We start from the raw sequence: 18422 nt of genomic DNA on the forward strand, positions 1-18422 counted from the left end.
TCCCACTCAGCTGTTCTCCAGACTCAGAAGCACCCCCTATGCAAGACATTCCGGATGTGCAGCACAATATCATCTTTCACTCTTCTTTACATCACGACTCCGCTTCCTCCTCGAGCAGCAGCTCAGCCCCTCTGAAGTGATGTTGCGTCGTGGACATTTGTAGCCGTCGCGCCGCGGCTGGAGCTCCGGTTGTTGATGCTCGGTCTGTCCGGGGCTGCTCACCTCCTTAGTTGGAAACGATCCGACATTTTTCTACGGAAAGTTTTTCTTTTTTTTTTTTCTTTTTTACTTCCCTCGGATGGAAGAAGTTGTGAAACAAAGCGTCCTCTACGGGGCGGGTTTCTTTGCTCTGGTGAGTTCACACACACACACACACACACACACACGCGCACACACACACACGCACGCACGCACGCACGCACACACACACACACACACACACACAAGCTCTATTCCTTATTTTCTTATTTAAGTGTTTTCATTTAAAACCTTAATCCACTTTTTATTTATCCAGTAGGCTAAACATGTCTAGCTGGTTTTACACTCTTAGTCAGCGACACGTTCACCCCTTCCAAGAATAAATGTAGATTTAGTGACAAATAAATAAGCAAATCAAACTATTAACACACAACTCCTTTTAAGAGAAGTCTGATAAATACTTTCTAAACAGTTTTTATTGTTTATGTGTCAATAAAACTACGTAATATGTACATTTTATCTGGCTTTTTACACATGTACACATCTCTAAAATCTAGGCTGTAGGTTTACTTCAATATTTCAGATCACCTAATTTCAGTATAGGACCAAAATAATCCAAGTAATACAGTTTTCAAATTGTGAGTTTTATGTACGACGGAGCAAAAATGGCTCAAACCAACCTGGTCCTGAATTACCTGCTTGTCAGACAAAAGCTGTAATCAGGGACTTCTGATTTCTAGTAATGAGTCTCACATTACAGAAGGAAGTTTGTCCCACTCTTCTCCACCTATTTGTTTTATTTCAGACTTATTTGGAGTTTCTAGCATGACAGACCTGTTTAAGGTCAAAGGTCAGACAGGGTTTTCTGCTAGAGGGCACAATTCATGATTTCGTCTAATAAAGGCCAGATGAATTGAGAAACCATGTTTTTACTTGTTAGTTTGAAATATAATGGGTCACACTGAGTTTAACACGCAGGTAAAATGTGAAAATAGCCTTCTACCTTTATTTCCTTCATTAGTCTCAGATAGAAAATAGTCGAGAAAACCTTTGGATTAGAAAGCCTGTCAGATCATTGTAACAGTGTTTTTACATGTGCATCAGAAAACCAAACTATCGCCCTTGGCTAGTAGAAGCTAACTATTAGCATTAGCTTCTCCACAACACAGCAGAACTCCTTCAGGCTTGTGTTATTTGTAGAGATAAAACATCAACGTTGCAGAGCCAATGTAGCCAGTGGTAGAGTTGTGTTACTGTTATCCAATCAGAGATGAGATGTTTGAATATACGGAAATAAGACTCCAAATCCTGTGTTCTGCTCACATCTGCTCTGGCTCACTTCTACTTCCTGAAACAGGAGTGCAAGAGCGATTTCCCCTCAGAGATCAACTCACAAGGCATTCATCTGGACAAAACAGGCAGCACTGTGAGGGTCATGTTCTTTGATTTCTCCAGTGCATTTAACACAATCCAGCCTGATGTACTTTGCCAGAAACTCCAGAAGACACAGGTGGGGGCCTCAACTATCGCCTGGATTAAAGACTACCTGACAAACAGACCACAGTTTGTGAGGCTGAAGAATTGCACATCAAACCAGGCGATCAGTAACACTGGAGCACCACAGGGGACTGTACTCTCACCATTCCTTTTCACCCTGTACACCTCAGACTTCCAGTACAAATCAGAGACCTGTCATCTACAGAAATACTCAGATGACTCTGCAGTTGTCGGGTGTATCAGAGATGGACAGGAAGCTGAGTACAGAGAGCTGGTGGAGTGCTTTGTGGCATGGTGTGGAAACAATCATCTGACCTTGAATGTGAACAAAACAAAGGAGAGGATTTTAGATTTCAGAAGAAACAGGGTGGAGTCAAACACTGTTTCCATCATGGGAGAAGAAGTGGAGGTGGTTGAGGAATACAATACCTTGGAGTTCACCTGGACAACAGACTGGACTGGAGAAAGAACAGCGAAGCTGTTTACAAGAAGGGACACAGCAGACTGCACTTCTTGAGGACGCTTAGGTCCTTCAATGTCTGTAGCAAGATGCTGCAGATCTTCTACAAGTCTGTTGTTGAGAGTGTAATCTCTCCAGCCATCGTCTGTTGGGGTAGTAGCATCAGAAGCAGGGACCTGAAAAGGCTCAACAGCCTAATAAAAAAAGGCTGGTTCTGTTCTGGGGACGACTGTGGAACCACTGGAGGAGATAATGCAAAGAAGGATTCTCCAGAGAATCAAGAAAATTATGGACAACCCTGAGCATTCTCTTCACAAGACTGTCCAACAACAGAAGAGTGTCTTCAGTCAGAGGCTTCTTCAGTTTCGCTGCAACACTGACCGCTACTGGAGATCCTTCCTGCCAACAGCCATTGTAATATACAATAACTCATTGATGACTTGATTATTATTATTATTATTCTGAGCTACTACAGCAATCAATTTCCCTCTGGGATTAATAAAGTATTTTTGAATTGAATTGAATTGAATTATAATCAAGACTACTGCAAATGTAAGAGTCTTTAAAGCAAGTGGTCCTGAAACAGCAAAACATACCATCACACTACACAAAACACAGTAAATACTCCATGTCAAATGCTATATTACCTTTTTCTGAACTAAATGGTAAAGGATGTAAAGAGTGTGTGTACATTTCGTTCAGATTTCAGAAATTGTAAACGCCCAGTTACATTTAAAGTCTTCGGTCTCAAGTTATTACAACAATAAACAACATATTGAATAGTATTTTAAGTCTTTCTCTAAAATATTGTTTACAACTTAAGCAGTCTGAAATCCTGGTGACCTCCAACATGAATGCCTGGAGTCACATTCATCAGATTTGTAAAATGTCTGTTTCTCACCCCTCCTCCGTTAGGGAGACGCTGGCACTGTAGAGTTCATAATCAGAAGAATGAAGTGTGTGATATGATATGAGAAGGATTATTCTTAATTTAATGCCTTGACCTAATTCTGCAGATAACAGTTTGATAAATACAAAAGTCTAATTTAAAATGTACTTTTTGCATTCTTACCGCATCAAATACAGATTGAAAATTTTCAATGTCACTAAAGTAAAGTGCCTTACTTTACCCACGCTGACGCCATACAACCACAACCTTAAATGTTTTTATTGAGATTTTCTGTGATAGACCAACACAAAGTAGCTCATAGTTGTGCAATGCTTTTCAAAAATGTGTGCAAATGTCTGCAATTACAGCTTTAGTTTCTTGCTTTGCACATCTAGAGACTGAAATCTTAGCCCCACTCTTCACTTCAAAATAGCTCAAGCTCAACTAGATTGGACGGGGAGCATTTTTAAACCGCAGTTTTCTAGTTTTGCTTACTGAGATTTAGGTCTGGACTTTGACCAACCCACATGCAAATGCTTTGATATAAACTATTCCATTGTAGCTCTTGCTGTGTGTTTAGGGTGGTTGTCTTGTCGGAAGTTGAATCTCCTTCCCAGTCTCAAGTCCTTTCCAGATCCCAACAGTTTATTTTTCCAGGGTTGCCCTGTATTTATCGCCATCCATTTTCCTATCAACTCTGACCAGCTTCCCTGTCTCTGCTGAAGAAAAGCATCCCCACAGCATGATGCTCCCACCACCATGTTCCACAGTGAAGATTGTGATGAGCAGTGTTACTTTTACACCACATGTAGAGCTCGGCATTTAGCCTTAAAAATCAGCATTGGTCTTGTCTGACCACATGTTTGCTGTGTCCCCTACATGGCTCCTGCCAAACAGGACTTTTTATGTGTCTTCTATTTTTCTCTGAAATGAGATCAAATCAGTGCTTCTATGGGTTGTCTCCTCTCTCCGCTAGAAAAATGTACTTTATTATAATGTTCACTGTAATGCATCTTGATGTTCTTAACAAATAAATTAAATAAAAGATATCGGTCAATAATGCCAAATATGTAAATTTGTGTTTCAGTCATTTTTATAGTGGCTTAAAAATACTTCATTAAGTCTACTAAGCAGGGGTGTAGAATGTTTTTAATAGGGCCAGCCCAGTAATGATCTTGGACCAAAATAAAGGGGGCAGAAAGTCAAATAAAGGGTGGCAAAAGGAGATGTTTTTCCAGACGCCAAGAAAAATTAAATGCCAAATCCCCCCTGCAAAGTGTGTCACTGAGAGTTTATAACAAAAATTGTTTTTGTGCAAATATTGGTGTATTCACCTTTAATACTAAATGGCTGGATTGATGCAGTTCAAAGTGGAGTGCATCAAATAAAACAATATTAACATAAAGGTGAGACGTGTCATAATTTACCCCCCACCCCCATCACCACCACCACAGCTGCTGGAAAAATTCCTAGGGGAAACACTGAAGAGACTATAGAAACACTTTGGATCTACAACTGATTCACTGATTCAGAAGCCTAATGTACTACTTTCTTTTACGTGTTGCAAATAGAAGTTCCTACGTGTTTATTACAGCTTTTTCTGTATAACAGTCTAATCCTGTCTGTTAGTGGTGATGGAGGACGTCCGACCTTGAGGAGCGGCATGTCGTGGGGTGAGTTCATCGAGCTTCGTGACCTGAAGTCGAGCAGAGAGCAGACAGAACTAATAGACTCCCGTTCACCATGCTCGCCTACACGGCTGGAGAGGACCAACGCCCTGAGGATCAGCCCAGGAAAGGTCCCGGACCTGTTAAGCCGGGTGGGCATCATCCGAGTCCTGAGCAGCACCCAGGACCCCGAGCTTCCAGAGGAGAAGGGAGAAGGACACAACTTCCAGCCCTGCAGCCACGCTCAGCCCACGTGGTGTGACCTGTGTGGAGATTTCATCTGGGGCCTGTACAAGCAGAGCCTGCGGTGTGTCAGTGAGTCAGTTTATGTAGGCTGTTTGTATGTCTGCTTGCATTGTAACGGGAAATAAGGGCAGCCAGTATTGTTTTTGTTTGAAAGTAAAGTGTTGCAATTGTCCCGGTGGTTTTGGTGGTCTGGTCTCTAGGTCGGCTGAAAACCCACTTCACATTTGTGCTAAGCCTTTTAGTTTCAGTTGACAGAAGGAAGTTATCTGAAATAAGCAGCAGTGGTTTGGACATGAGTTTAGAGTAAATATAGTTAAACCTGCATTCTAAATGTGACATCCATAGAAAGGTTATGAAGCTTTCAGTTTGGGGTTGTGAGAGATTGCCTGTATCAGTCGAAAGTTACTAAGAAACAGTCTCCATGCAGCTGAGACACAGGATTGAGAATTATAACTTTCAGATGTTGAGTTTACATCAGAGTGACATTTACAATCAGTGTGGAGGTGGCTACCACATTTATGCACACATCTCTCTGGGCTGGCAGGGAAATTAAATAGCAAGAACATAATTAAAATGTCTGTTGAAAGCACACTTACTTTTATATGATTGTAGTTTTATCCAGCTTCTATATTGAATCTATCCCCAAGGAGTCTATTTGTTGGGTAAATTTTATTCAAAATTTTTAATTGGACTTCTTTCCCTTTAGGAGGGATAGGGAAGGTGATATAACCACTTCTTATTTTTTCAATTTCTTCCCTTTGGAAATCTTTTAATGTGTAATTATGTCTAAGTAAATTTGGATAAAAAGACTCCTTAATGAAGATCCTAGAAACTTATTATTGCATTTAACATCACAAAATTGAATATCATCTATATATAGCTGTCTTAACCTGGGGGAGATGTCAGAATATATCATATCATTTACAACTATGTTTTTAAGTGACAGTGGAATGGATTTTATAACCCAATTCAATTTATTTTTAGCACATTGGATATTGAACTTTCAGCAAAAATCTTGATGTTCTAGAACATGTCCTTCTTTATCTACAAAATGGGCAATTGCCCAAACACCTTTTGATAACCAATCTTGGATAAAAATTAGGGATGCACCGATTAGGTTTTTTGCTGCCGATCACCGATACCGATATCAAAGAATGCTGATCACCGATACCGATCACGTGGATTGGCCAGAAATTTTCTACAACATTATAATGTGACATTAAAAGCAGACGCTTTGATGCTCCACCTGAGAGTAAATCTGTAAGGCTTGTTACCAGCATTCAGACATCAATTCTGCTTGCTTCACATCCAGACAGGACACGGTTAAAAAAAAAAGTATATAATTCACAAACTCTTCTATCTTTGAACATAATTTGAACTGGATTATTGCCAACCCATACATAACAGGCATGCCACCATTACATTGTTAGCAGCAATTAAATGTTATTACCATTTCTAATACAAATGCATGTTAATGAAATGCATTATATTTTACTGGATATATTTATGTGTTATTTTGACTAAGATATGTTATTTTGACTAAGGTGAGTGTTATTAATACAAACCTAAAATGTTACTGAAATGTAGGTCAAAAATTTAAAAAATATTTTTAACTATAAATATCAGATGGGAAAAAGGGAACTTCAATCTAATGCATATTATTGAGCCTTTTATAATATTTTGCCTTTAAAAAAGTGAGGCAGTTTAATGCACAGAGTATACATGTGCTGGCGCATGGTCAGGATGGTACCACCTCTGCCTCAATTTGAGCCTGGAAAAACCCTGAGTATGCATCTAAACTTTTTAAATTTCTGAATTTGCAGACTGCAGATTCACATGCCACTACCGCTGCCGTGCCTTGATTCAGCTGGACTGCATTTGGGAGCGCTTCTCTGCGACGGACTATGCAGCTGTTGTCGAGCACACCATAGAGACAGACACAAATGTGGTAAGGCCCTGTGTGATTGGTACCAATAGATTACATAGTTTCTTCTTTTTTTACAGTGTAAGTTAGCCTTGCCCAATCAAGCCTGATTTCTGCTTCTGCGTTGGTACTGACTGAGACACGAAACATTATGATGCAAGGCACCTGCAATAGCCCCAATTTTTAATTGTTCGTTGAAAGAGACGGAGACCGTGAGTCTGTGATTGGTCAGCACACCACTTCCTTGAAATTTGTCTATAGCACTGCCATTCCTCCTGCAACAAAAAAAGTGCCAAAAAATTGTAGCGGTAGATACGGAGCAGATTGAAGAACGCCTCACGGAGAAAGTCAGATGATATGAATGAATAAAAGGACCCTTTACAGGGTTGATGAAATGTCACTCAGACCCCACCTCCCCCTGTGGCCAGAATACCACTCTGGCAACTTCAGAGTTGGAGGCAGCTCCCTGCTGCTGGTGGGAGCTGTAAAGTGAAGTGGAGCTAGCATGGTGGCGCTGCAGTCTGCTTCCAGCACATTTCCTGCATGTTTTAGACTGTGGTCTCAGCTGATTTGTTTGATTTAGTGATGAATTACTCCTATAGAAACTAATGAAGGTTGAGGAGACATTTCAGCTGTTAGATGTTAAGATGTTAAAAAGGCAAACGCACAGGGAGGAGATAAGTTTTATTTTTGGTTTAACCACAGTGAATTAATAACGGACACTAGCAAACCTGCCAAGTGTGCCTTTAACATGCAGGGGCGTCATATGTGAAATCCATGGCCCATAACAAACGGGATCAGAAAATAGCTTTTATAGCCCCGTTGGCTTGCATTCATTTTTTTTTCTTATTTCCGGGGACCCGTGGAAGTAGATGGGTATGACTAGTAAATACTCTATCGTCGACCAGAGATGCCTAGAAAAGCGGTATGCCCTCTGTTGTCCTGACGGGGAATTGCTGCTTTACAGAAATCTGAAAGGAAAACGTCTGTGTCAGTGTGTGCACGTGACTTGCAACTGGGCTGAAGAAGAAGTATAACCCAAGCTTCAGAGTAGACAGCAAATCTCACTATTATTACAAACACTCGTGACTTAGCTCCAAACTTTTTATAATGTGCATGTAAAGATCTCTTGTTTGGATCATTCTAATGTACTGGAAGGCTTCAGGAACCTTCTTTGCTGCATTTTAAAACTTTGCTTTAAGTTCTTAACTACTGTCAAATTTAAATTTGAGGGACCGACTTCTCTGATCTTTCAGATTTAGAGCAACCAAATCAGAGAGGAGGATTTCTGAGTGTAGCAACACTAGGAGGCACCAGTGTGTTTCTCCCTAAATCCACTCATTTATTTTTCTCCTGCTTCAGTGATTACTGACTAGCAAAAACTCCTCAGCTTTATCTGTCACGTATGCCTGAAAAAAATCTTATTACAAAACTAATATAATATAGATGATTCTTTTCTAAGGCTTCGTTTAAAGGGCGACTAAACAAGTTTCTGTTCTTTATTAATACTTTTTTCCTATGTTGACTTTGAAAGAAAAACTTGTAGCTGTACTGAATTCTGGGTAAATGAGGATATGATAAGGTGAAATATTAATAGTAAAACATTTGGATTTTCACTTAAGAACAACTTGGATTTTCTTTACCCTTTCAAACATGAGTTAATGGTCCCAGATTACACAGTAGTCATGAGACGAATGAGGGATATTTTTATGTGGATTTACCCTTGATGGAGTCTTGACTTGTCCTTGGATTTTATTGGCTTCAGGGTGAACTGGAAGAGAAGGAATTATGCTTTTAGGAAGCGGTTTCTAAAGCTTCACTGACATCATGTGACATCCATGGTGATTACTTATGAAATTCGCTGTGGCCCTTTGAGAGTAAGCACTACATAGTGAACACAGACTCCAAATTTTTATTTATGTTTATTTTTGAGTGAGTTTTGTTTATACTTCTCACAGGAAACACTGATTCCATCTTCCTCATCTAACTTCCCCCCATATGTTCACTTCCTCTATTACTTATGATTAAACTTTTGGAAAGAAAACGTGAATTCATGACTATTGTTTCAGTGTGGACAAATTGTTTTTGAGAACTAAAACTTGAATTTAAAAAGCCCATGAACCTGTGAGATGTGTCATTGAAGTGTTTTACTGATTTCATCCAATGTTTTTTTTATAAAATTATGTTTTTCAGTGAAAAAAAAACCCAATTTTCATTCATTTTAAATTTAAAAATGGAGTTAGAACTGAAAAGAAGTAACACATCAATACACTGAATGAAAATATGGAGCACATATGAGGTTCTCATTCTACGTTGACATAAAAATTGCCTTAAAGTGACAATAGTTTTTACCATTAATTGGTAAAATAAAAAGTAGTTGCCACTTTGGTGGCTAGCGGGTAGTAACTCGCTTATATTTTTAATTTAATGAACATATACATAATTTAAAAAGTAAAAGCCTCGTTATATATTTAAATTTAACTAATACAAATAAAATATAATGTTATCTCCCGTGTCACGTGGCGTTACGTGATCGCCGTGGCCACGTGATGCAAGTCTGTTCCAACTGTAAGCTGCTCTGAGAGACAGGAGATTCAGATTGCACCAGTGCAGCAATGTGTGGGTCAGATTCAGTAGAGGAAGAGAGCGTGTTCCTCCCTGTCTGTTTACATACGACACCACAGTCGTGTTGTCTGTGCGCACTAGCACATGTTGACCTCTCAGGTGATGACTGAAGTGTTTCAGGGCCAGAAACACGGTTACCAGTTCCAGAAAGCTGATATGGAACCTTGACTGGGTCGAGGACCATACCCCCTTCACCGCTAAACACCCACACAGAGCCCCCAGCCTCTGAGGGAGGCGTCTGTGGTCACCACTATGCGTTCTGACACCCTCCCGATAGGGGAACCCTGGCTGAACAGCCCTGGTTCTCTCCATGGGAGGAGAGCTACCATGCAGGCTCTGGTGACCGTCAACCTCCGGCGGAGATGACGTGAAGGATGGAGATGGTGAGAACGGACCCAACGCTGGAAATGTCGCATTTTTAACAGTCCGAGAGGTACCACAGCTATGGAGGAAGCCATCATCCCCAGCAGCTGTAGAGCTGTGCGGAGTGTCAGTCTGGCTCCCAGCTGAAAGCGTGCTAAGCAACTGCGTAGCGCGGCTATTCGATGGTCCGAGAGACGCGCTCCGCTTGACCGAGAGCAAATTTCCAGCCCGAGGAAGGAGAAACTCTGACTCGGAACTAGAGAACTCTTTATGTAGTTCACGGAAAACCCCTGGGCTTGAAGGTGGGAAAGTACCCGTGCAGTGTGAGCTTGTGCCTGTGTTCGGGAACTCGCTACTAGAGCCCAGTCGTCTAGGTAAGCGAGGATCTGGATGCCCTCCTCCCTGAGGGGGGCTAATGGGGCTTCCACACATTTCGAAAAGGTGCGGGGAGCTAGAGCTAACCCAAAAGGCAGAACCATGTACTCGTAGGCCTTCCCTTCGAAGGCAAAGGGCAGGAACCGCCTGTGACCGGGATGGATTCCCACATGGAAATAAGTATCTGTGAGATTGATCGTAGTAAACCAATCTCCAGGACTGACTGTATCCAGTAGCTGAGTGTTAGCATTTTGAACCTGTAGGTGCGCAGATACTTGTTTAACACACGCTGATCCAAAATAGGGCGAATTCCGCCTCCCTTTTTCGGGACAACAAAGTAGCGGCTGTACCAACCTTTGTTTGTGTCCTCGAGAAGGACCGCTCGAATAGCTCCTTTCAACAGTAGAGTCTTAATTTCCTCCCATAACATGACCGCAGCATCGGTATTTACACATGTCTGCACAACAGAGGTAAATACGGGTGGTTTTACCAGGAACTGCAGTCGGTAACCCATGGCAACCGTGCGATCAACCAAGGGGTACACTGCGCATGCTCGCCAGAGGTGAAGTTTTGCCGCGAGGCAACCGCTCAGTGCCCTGGTGGGGGAGCTGCTGCCCTCTAGCGGAATGGGAGGCTTTCTGAACATCATGTTTGTCACTGGAGGAAAGCTGCTGTTCTCAGGCAGAGCGGGAGAACAGCAGCTTTTCCCACTCCCACAGAGGCCGATTGCAGACAGGATTTGATGTGAAAATTAAGCTGTCGTTCACCAGCGGAGCGGGTTGATGCAGCTTTATGGGGCCAATTTGAGAAGCTTTGTTGAGACACATTGCATCCACACATTGTCGAGTGCAAACAGCAGTCTTTATTAAATTTGTGTGCATGTTTTTGTAAACAGTACAACTCTCGCCCCCTGGGGACGGTAAACAAAGTCCCTTTGGACTGTGGGGTTGAACTGAACTGAACCGGTCTGTTTCAACCATAGAAAACTGGGGTTTTGTGGTCTCTGCGAGAGAGGGCTCCATCGGAGGGAGGTTAACCAATCCCGCCATTTCTGCGCCATCGAGGTCCAAAAACTGACCGTAACCCGTGGTGTGGGTGGATAGCGGCTTGGCCCAGGATGCCGTGAGCTCAGCCACAAAATCCGGGTACAGTGACAGAAAGTTCTTTACCTCTGCTGGTTCCGAGAGGAGGTAAAATCCAGAAAAGCGGGACCTCTTTTGTGCAGGTGGAGGAGCGGGACAGTCCACTTCTAGCCTCCCTGCTGCCCGCCAGCAGAGCGGGAGAAAAAAAGTGTAAACTCGAAGCTCGGAGGCTGAAGTAGCGGCTGGAGCTGAACACTCCACCGCTGAGAGGACGTCCTTGTCCTCGAGTAAGTCGTGACCGTCGGGGCAAATGTCCAAAATGTCTCCTTCATCCTCTGCCAGAGGAGGAAACCGAGAAGCCTCTAGGTCTGGTCCGGTTAAATTGTCTGCCATCTCCATCTGATCTGTCCAGCTAGTAGCGGGGATTTCGATCACTAGGCTGTCCACGTCAGAGCCGGGCGAAGCCGGGGCCGAACGGGAAAGCATGGGGTCCTGCTGCGAAACTGCAGCGTCTCCCAGGAGACGTTGTAGGAGATTTACGCGCCGTTCGAGCGTGGGACGACGGAGTCGGCAACAGAACTTGCACGCCTCCGGGTCCACAAGCGCTCTCCTGGCGTGGAGAATTCCCAGTCAAACCGGGCAAGCTTCGTGTAGGTCCTTCTCGTGAAGAGAGAATCCACGGCCCTGGGGACAGGGGTGCGAAGCGGCTTTCCGTGAAGCGATGTCCGACACGGTGCTCATTGTGAGACGCACAGCGGAGAAGCTGAAAAGCCAAAAATGATAGCGCTCGGTGGGCGGGAATGCTAGCCAGAAGGCAGTAGAGTCCAGTCAGTGAGCGGTTAAGCTATCTTTCAGTAGCGCAGCAAGTTGTCAGATGTGTTCTCAGCGAGGTGAAGAGCGTAAGAACTGAGTAATGACAGTGACGCTGGCGCTTTTAAGTGGAGGACGGGGCCTCCACGCAGCGTCACTATCATTTGCCTTACAGGCATGATTAAATGTGTCTTCAGCCAGGCCACATGAGGGCGTGATGTCCCATAGTACCTTCGTTGTACAGAGTGAATCGACAGAAAGGGAACAGTCCTTTGTCTTTATGTCTGTTTTATTTATTTTTTATTTTGTATGTTTTTATCTTATCTGTTGACTCATAAGGGATTCATTTATACTAGAAACCACTGCAAATGTATTGAAAAAAAATGACTGGATGAGAGCTTCCGGTCCCTAAATGAACTGATGCCAGTTTATCTGATTTGCTGCAATTAAATGCCCATCAGTGCTCTCTGAAGGCTTGTTGCTGCTTTTGGGCCCAACTTCCTGAAGTTGAGGTGGAATTGAGAGTTTTCAGTAGTGGCACAGAGGCTTTGGAATGGCCTTTGCCTTCCTTGGTGTGTGTTGGTTTTTAAGTCTAGGGTAAACAAACCCCCTACCCCACCCCCTGCGCACCCTCACGGACATCGGCAGAACGCCCACTCCCCCGACTCCGCCTCGGTCGGTCGTTTACCCCAAAGTGCCGTTCAAAAGAGTGAGTCTTTTGAACAGCACTTTGGGGTAAACGACCAACTAATGAGCGGCTCCCTTCAGCCATAAGTCCCATCACTTGTTTCCCTGGGTCCTCCACTCATTACACACTTGCATATTTAGCAACAGAACAATGGTGTGAGAGGTCTGCGGCTCAATAATGTCAGAAAACAGCTGGCTGCTACCACTTCAACTTTAAGACAAACTACCAGAGTTCCAAAAAGAAAAACACTCTTTGAAGTCACGGACAGCAAAAGACATTTGGACCTCGAAAACTGTGACTGGTGTTTAGTGCTGTCTTATTTCATCTGGTATTGCGGGTTTGCAGCTTCGGCAGAATTAGGGAATCTTCCTTGAGAAGCTTCTGCTGAAGCCGCAAACCTGGAGGAGTGAGTGTTCCGTGAATGTGTTTATGTTCAAAACCTAGCTTGTTTGCAGATTTGTTATAACAGCTTTAATTCATTCACAATCACCCAAAGGGTCACTAGCCTATGGGTGGCACTTTGGACCTGCCTGCTCTAGAGGGAGGATCAGTGGTTTGATGATTTGTGAACTAACTCACATTACATCACATCAAGTGCTTACTACAGGTTAAAAGCTTGTTGTTTCAATTTATTCTTGAACTGACCATGGATGAGATGTTTATAGTTAGTAAGAATCTGGACCACGTGTTTAGTTTAGTATCTTCATGTTTCAGGAGAATAAAACTCACATGCTGACCAAAGCTCAGGGCTTGGTCATCACATGGCATTCAGGAGGGGAGGGAGGAGCTGCAGCATCCGGGGGGGGGGGGGGGGGGAGGATACAGGCTCTGGTATTTCCTGTCGTCGTCCAATCGCATCGTTTTGTGTATTTCTGAACTAAACTCAACGGGCTTGTGGGTGGGGCCTCGGGGGGAGAAGGAAGTGCGGCGGGCAGGGCGGAGATTTCCAACACATCCTGTTTCACACACACTGGAAACGTGGCCGGTAGTTAGAGAGAGCGAGAGGGAGGGGTGAGAGAGTGCGAGAGCCTTCAGAGACGTCCTGTCGTCAGCCACATAAGTTATCAAAGCTATTAAGCTAGCTACCGGTGTTTGTGAAGGTAAACAACCGACGCTTGACTCAGAAAGTAGTTTAAGTATTGTTGCGTGACTGAAGGGTTTTCAGACGTTTATCACTAATGAAAATGGCCAGCAGCTCGGACAAGACTCCCTCCTTCGAGATGACTTGGGGCAGCTCCACCAGCAGCGGCTACTGCAGCGAGGATGACTCTGACTCGGAGTTCGAGCAGTACTTCACCGCCCGGACTTCTTTCTTTCCCAAAAGCCGCAAGGCTAACGTCCCTGATAAAAGAAAGCAGGTGAGACAGAAAAAGGTGCAAAACAGAAAAGATAAAAACACTTTAAAGTTAAATTGAAAGTTTTGTGTTAAAAGGAAGTGAGATCAACGACGGCTAACGGAACTGAACTCTCGCGATGTTTTAGTTTTGGGTGTTTTCCCTATTGCTGTTAGTTTGTGGCAAAAACAATGTATTTATCCAAACTTTTGTGTTCATGTGTGCAGCTTGGTGTGTGGAGGATCATTTGTTAGGCTCAAGGCACCCCGGTAGACACTGATTCTTGCCAAACAAGTTCCTTGTTACAGGGTGGAGTTCCCCTTTTTACAGTTTAAGGAAGGCACTCCTAAATTATGCTAAATAATAATGTATTCTGCTGTATAAGAAGAACAGAATGCAGATTAAGTGGAAGCTTGCACACACGCGGGAGGTTTCTTTTCCATTGTTCCATGAGATCAAGGATCAAACCCAAACCTTTTAGTTCTGTGACGCATTTTTGTTTCTCAAATTTCCAGCCCCACGCCCACCCTTCACCGGATTGTCTCGCAGGATTTTTTTTACACTAATTTCTCTATCACAAATGACTCACGACATGTTTTACTGTTATTCACCATTGCCTTATCTTTTAGTCACACATACACCCGCAGTGTCAGCTTTCTTTACTGAGAAGCACATGTCGTTTACTGTAAACACACCAGTTTGTTCTGTTTCTTGCAGAAGCTGTTTTAATTTCATGCTGTTGGCACATCCTTGAAATGACTTCCTTTGCAGGCGTGTAGAGGCATATATTGCTTTGCAATGCATACACTTCCCGTATTGTGTGGTAAAATGTCAATTCTTAACACACCTTTTGATTTATTGACTGCAGCATGTTAACTCTCCACTTGAGATTTAGATTTATTGATCATCCTCCACTAGAAGGGGCTGTGAAACAGTGCTAGTTCTAACAGGGTTTCGTTTAATGATATGGTTCTTTTTAAAACAACACATTAATGAATCAGCGGGTTAGTAATAAACAGCACTGGATATAGAATAGAATAAACTAGACCCACAGTGCGGAAATCCACGTTACAGCAGCACAAACACTTAAGAGAATAATTTGAAGAAAAATAATAACAAATGTAGATATAGATGTTTTGATGAAGCTCCTCTAATAGTGTGTACTTTTAAAAGTACAATTGAAGAGGTAGAAACAGGAAAAGGCCCAGTTAGAACCATCTGTAATTTGCCAGAGGCCAAATGTGCATGACTGAATCATGACTGTAGAATTGTGGTTCTGTAGGCAGCTGACTTCACAGGATGTGCCTGTAAAACAAGGGATAGCTTTGTATCTCCTGTTTAGTGGGAGTCTGAACTGGTGGGGGTGGGGGGGTGTGTTATTTTTATATGAATACAGAGCCTAGGAATGTAGTGCCGTTGGTAGCAGTCATTACAAACAGTTGCTAGCAGCATAAACTCCACCCTCATTCCCTACTCCCCCATCCTTCCTCCTCCTCCCTTAAGCCTGTCTACAGAGGGACCAGAGCTGCTAAACTGGATTGGACAGGGCTGACATCATCATGTTTCCCCTTGCTGCATTATCAGGAAGTTGAGTCTGATGCAACTGGTGCTCTATGTAAAAAAAAAAAAAAAGATTCTCATGGAAATATCTTTTAAAGCAGCCACCAGTTTCATGTCATGCAACAGAAACTCAGCTAAACATTTTACACAATGTTTCATTATTGGGCTGCATGGTGGCGCAGTGTTCAGCACTGTTGCCTCGTAGCACGAAGGTTGCAGGTTCGAAACTCGGCTGCAGCCTTTCTGCGTGGAGTTCCGTGTTCTCCCCATGCATGCTTGGGTTTCCTCCGGGTACTCCGGTTTCCCCCACAGATCACAACATGCCCTATCGGTTATAAATTGTAAGTCGCTTTGGATAAAAGCGTCTGCTAAATGAATAAACATAAACATTAAAAATTTTTCATTAGTTTTTTGATGAAGTACATTTGTTTTGTGAATTATAAAATAATATCGTGTTTAAAATGTGATTTGATGAATGCTGCCACCTGGTGTTTGAACGCTGTAACTTCCCTGTTCCATCCAGGATGAGCAGACGGAATCTGGAAAGCAGGAACTGACGGCCGTAGAGGTTGTGCATAAGGTGAAGGAGTACAACGCTCAGGTCAACAGTAATCTATTTATGAATGTGGTGAGTTGTGATTATTCACTACACACTTGCTGCCTTTTCTTTTTCCTCTTCAGGTGTAACTTTTTTTGTTTGTTTTTAAACAGAACAAAGATGGGTCCTACACTGGCTTTGTGAAGGTGCAGTTCAAGTTGGCACGACCCGTGTCCGTTCCGGCTCCAAAGAAAGGAGGTCAAGATGTGGGAGGCAGGCGGTCCGGTGGGGTGAAGCGCCGCACCTCATTCTACCTCCCCAAGGATGCATCCAAGCATTTGCACATAAGTTCGCGTACTACCTCTCGTGAGGTCATTGAGGCTTTGTTGAAGAAGTTCACTGTGGTGGACAATCCCGGCAAGTTTGCACTGTTTGAGCGTAGCGAGCGTCACGAACAAGGTAATATTCCTCATGCAAAAGTTTATCTGCTTCTTCAAATGGCTTTTTATTGATTGAATTATTATTTTTTCCCCTCAGTTTACATCCGTAAGCTCTCGGATGACGAGCGTCCCCTCCGCCTGCGTCTCTGTGCTGGACCCAATGAGAAAGTTCTCAGTTTTGTGTTAAAAGAAAACGAAACTGGTGAAGTCAACGTAAGTCGAGATGATCCCATCCAAACATAGAACCCCGTAAGCTTTACGCCCTTAACAAACTCCTCGTCCATCCTCTTTTACAGTGGCATGCCTTCTCTATGCCGGAGCTGAAGAACTTCCTGCTCATTTTGCAGCGTGAAGAAGAGGAACACGTCAAGCAGATTGTGCAGCGGTACACTTTGGCTCGCGCTAAGATGCTGGAGGCTCTATCTGGCTCTACGCCTGGCTGAAACTCTCCACGCACTCGGGATTCAACAAATAGCATCCTGGCCGTATGACCGGCCAAGGCTGCATGTAAAGATCCCGGAAAATGCAACCAAAACAAGGAAACACCTCTTGGATGAACGAGAGAGTGAGATTGGGCGCAAGACTGAGAGAAAGAGCTAGCGCGTATGTGCGTGTGAAATTATGCGAGAGATGAGAAGTGCCTTACACCTGGAGAGTCTGATGTGCCTGAGAGAGTGAGTGGAGAGGAATGGAGGCTGGCAGATGAGACTGGTCGTCACGCCGGTACCTAATGGATACCATCTGATTATCCTGTTCCTCAGCTGTTTTACTTTCACTTAAATCGATTTTAACTGGAAGGTTTATGAATTTGAATCCGTGACACCAATATAACAGAGCAGGTATTTAAAAACAAATTTGATGTTTAAAAGAAAACTACTTTCTGTTGAGAATGATTTAAGTGTCTGATTTGAAGCTGATGGGTATTTGGATATTCACATGACCCAGGATCAGTCTGCCATGTCCAACACCCCCGATGGGTGCAACTCTTTACACTTATTTACTTTGAGTATGACTGATGAATGAACGTTTGTGCACACCAATGACTGTTGAGAGCTGTGCCATAAGCCACTGTGGTTGACTGAAGTCTTGAATGAATATAGCCATACTTGTGTTTTAACTGGAAGCTGCTCATCATTCCTTATATCTTTGTTTTTCTTGGCCAACTAAATGTTTGTCTTCTTTTGTCCTTTTAAACTTAACTTTTCCTGCCTCACATTTAAGTGTTGCAGTCTTAAGAATGTTGTGGCAAATGTGCACTGTTTAATAAAATAGTTCACAAGGTGTTTTTTATTTTAATTTCAGATGGTGCACATTGACCCCTACATACGCTTCTGGTACATGAACAAGTCTACATGCTGGTGTAAGATTATATGAACCCAATTTCTGCAAGTGTGATTTATTAACCCAGTTTAGTTTTATACTTTTTTTACAGGTGCTGCAAAAAATGCAAGTCTAATATATTTAGTTGTGAAAATAGATCTTGTGGCTGTTGACCAAAAAATGACAATGTTGAGATATTTTAGATTAAAAAAAAAATATATATATACCGTATATATATATATATATATATATATATATATATATATATATATATATATATATATATGCAGTGTATATACACACAGTGAGGAACAAAAAATAGATTTCAGGAAGTGACATTGTATGATTTTTAAATTATTTGTATTGCATAGCTGCATAAATATTTAAACACCTGAAAAAATTTGTG

General features: G+C 42.7%; 1 protein-coding gene and 1 long non-coding RNA gene across 4 annotated transcripts; one reads left to right on the forward strand and one right to left on the reverse strand.

The window, feature by feature from the left end:
• Positions 1-164: 164 nt before the first annotated feature.
• On the forward strand, positions 165-17372 carry LOC107385232 (ras association domain-containing protein 1). Of its 3 annotated transcripts, none has more exons than XM_015958984.3 (7): positions 165-352; positions 4674-5026; positions 6781-6905; positions 16242-16346; positions 16430-16715; positions 16794-16909; positions 16993-17372. In XM_015958984.3, the coding sequence occupies exons 2-7, from the start codon at positions 4708-4710 to the stop codon at positions 17137-17139; spliced, it is 1098 nt and encodes a 365-aa protein (XP_015814470.1). In that variant the 5' UTR covers positions 165-352; positions 4674-4707; the 3' UTR covers positions 17140-17372. The 3 variants fall into 3 exon arrangements, with proteins under 3 accessions (XP_015814470.1, XP_015814471.1, XP_015814472.1); XM_015958985.3 differs by having other exon boundaries at positions 222-352; positions 4656-5026; XM_015958986.3 differs by lacking the exons at positions 165-352; positions 4674-5026; positions 6781-6905 and adding an exon at positions 13825-14182.
• Positions 7553-8653, reverse strand: LOC139068873 (uncharacterized). The gene is made up of 2 exons (XR_011520131.1): positions 8603-8653; positions 7553-7852 (listed from the first exon to the last, which is right to left on the reverse strand). It is a non-coding gene; the product is annotated as an uncharacterized lncRNA (long non-coding RNA).
• Positions 17373-18422: the final 1050 nt, after the last annotated feature.

This window comes from Nothobranchius furzeri, chromosome 3 (assembly GCF_043380555.1).
Source record: "Nothobranchius furzeri strain GRZ-AD chromosome 3, NfurGRZ-RIMD1, whole genome shotgun sequence".
NCBI classification, from domain to species: domain Eukaryota; kingdom Metazoa; phylum Chordata; class Actinopteri; order Cyprinodontiformes; family Nothobranchiidae; genus Nothobranchius; species Nothobranchius furzeri.

Bases quoted from the DNA above. Each gene is read 5' to 3' on its own strand.
- LOC107385232 (XM_015958984.3), top strand. From the start codon at position 4,708: ATGTCGTGGGGTGAGTTCATCGAGCTTCGTGACCTGAAGTCGAGCAGA. The intron at 5,027-6,780 runs GTGAGTCAGTTT...CTGAATTTGCAG, and splicing joins GCAGAGCCTGCGGTGTGTCA to ACTGCAGATTCACATGCCAC. The intron at 16,716-16,793 runs GTAATATTCCTC...TTTTCCCCTCAG, and splicing joins TAGCGAGCGTCACGAACAAG to TTTACATCCGTAAGCTCTCG.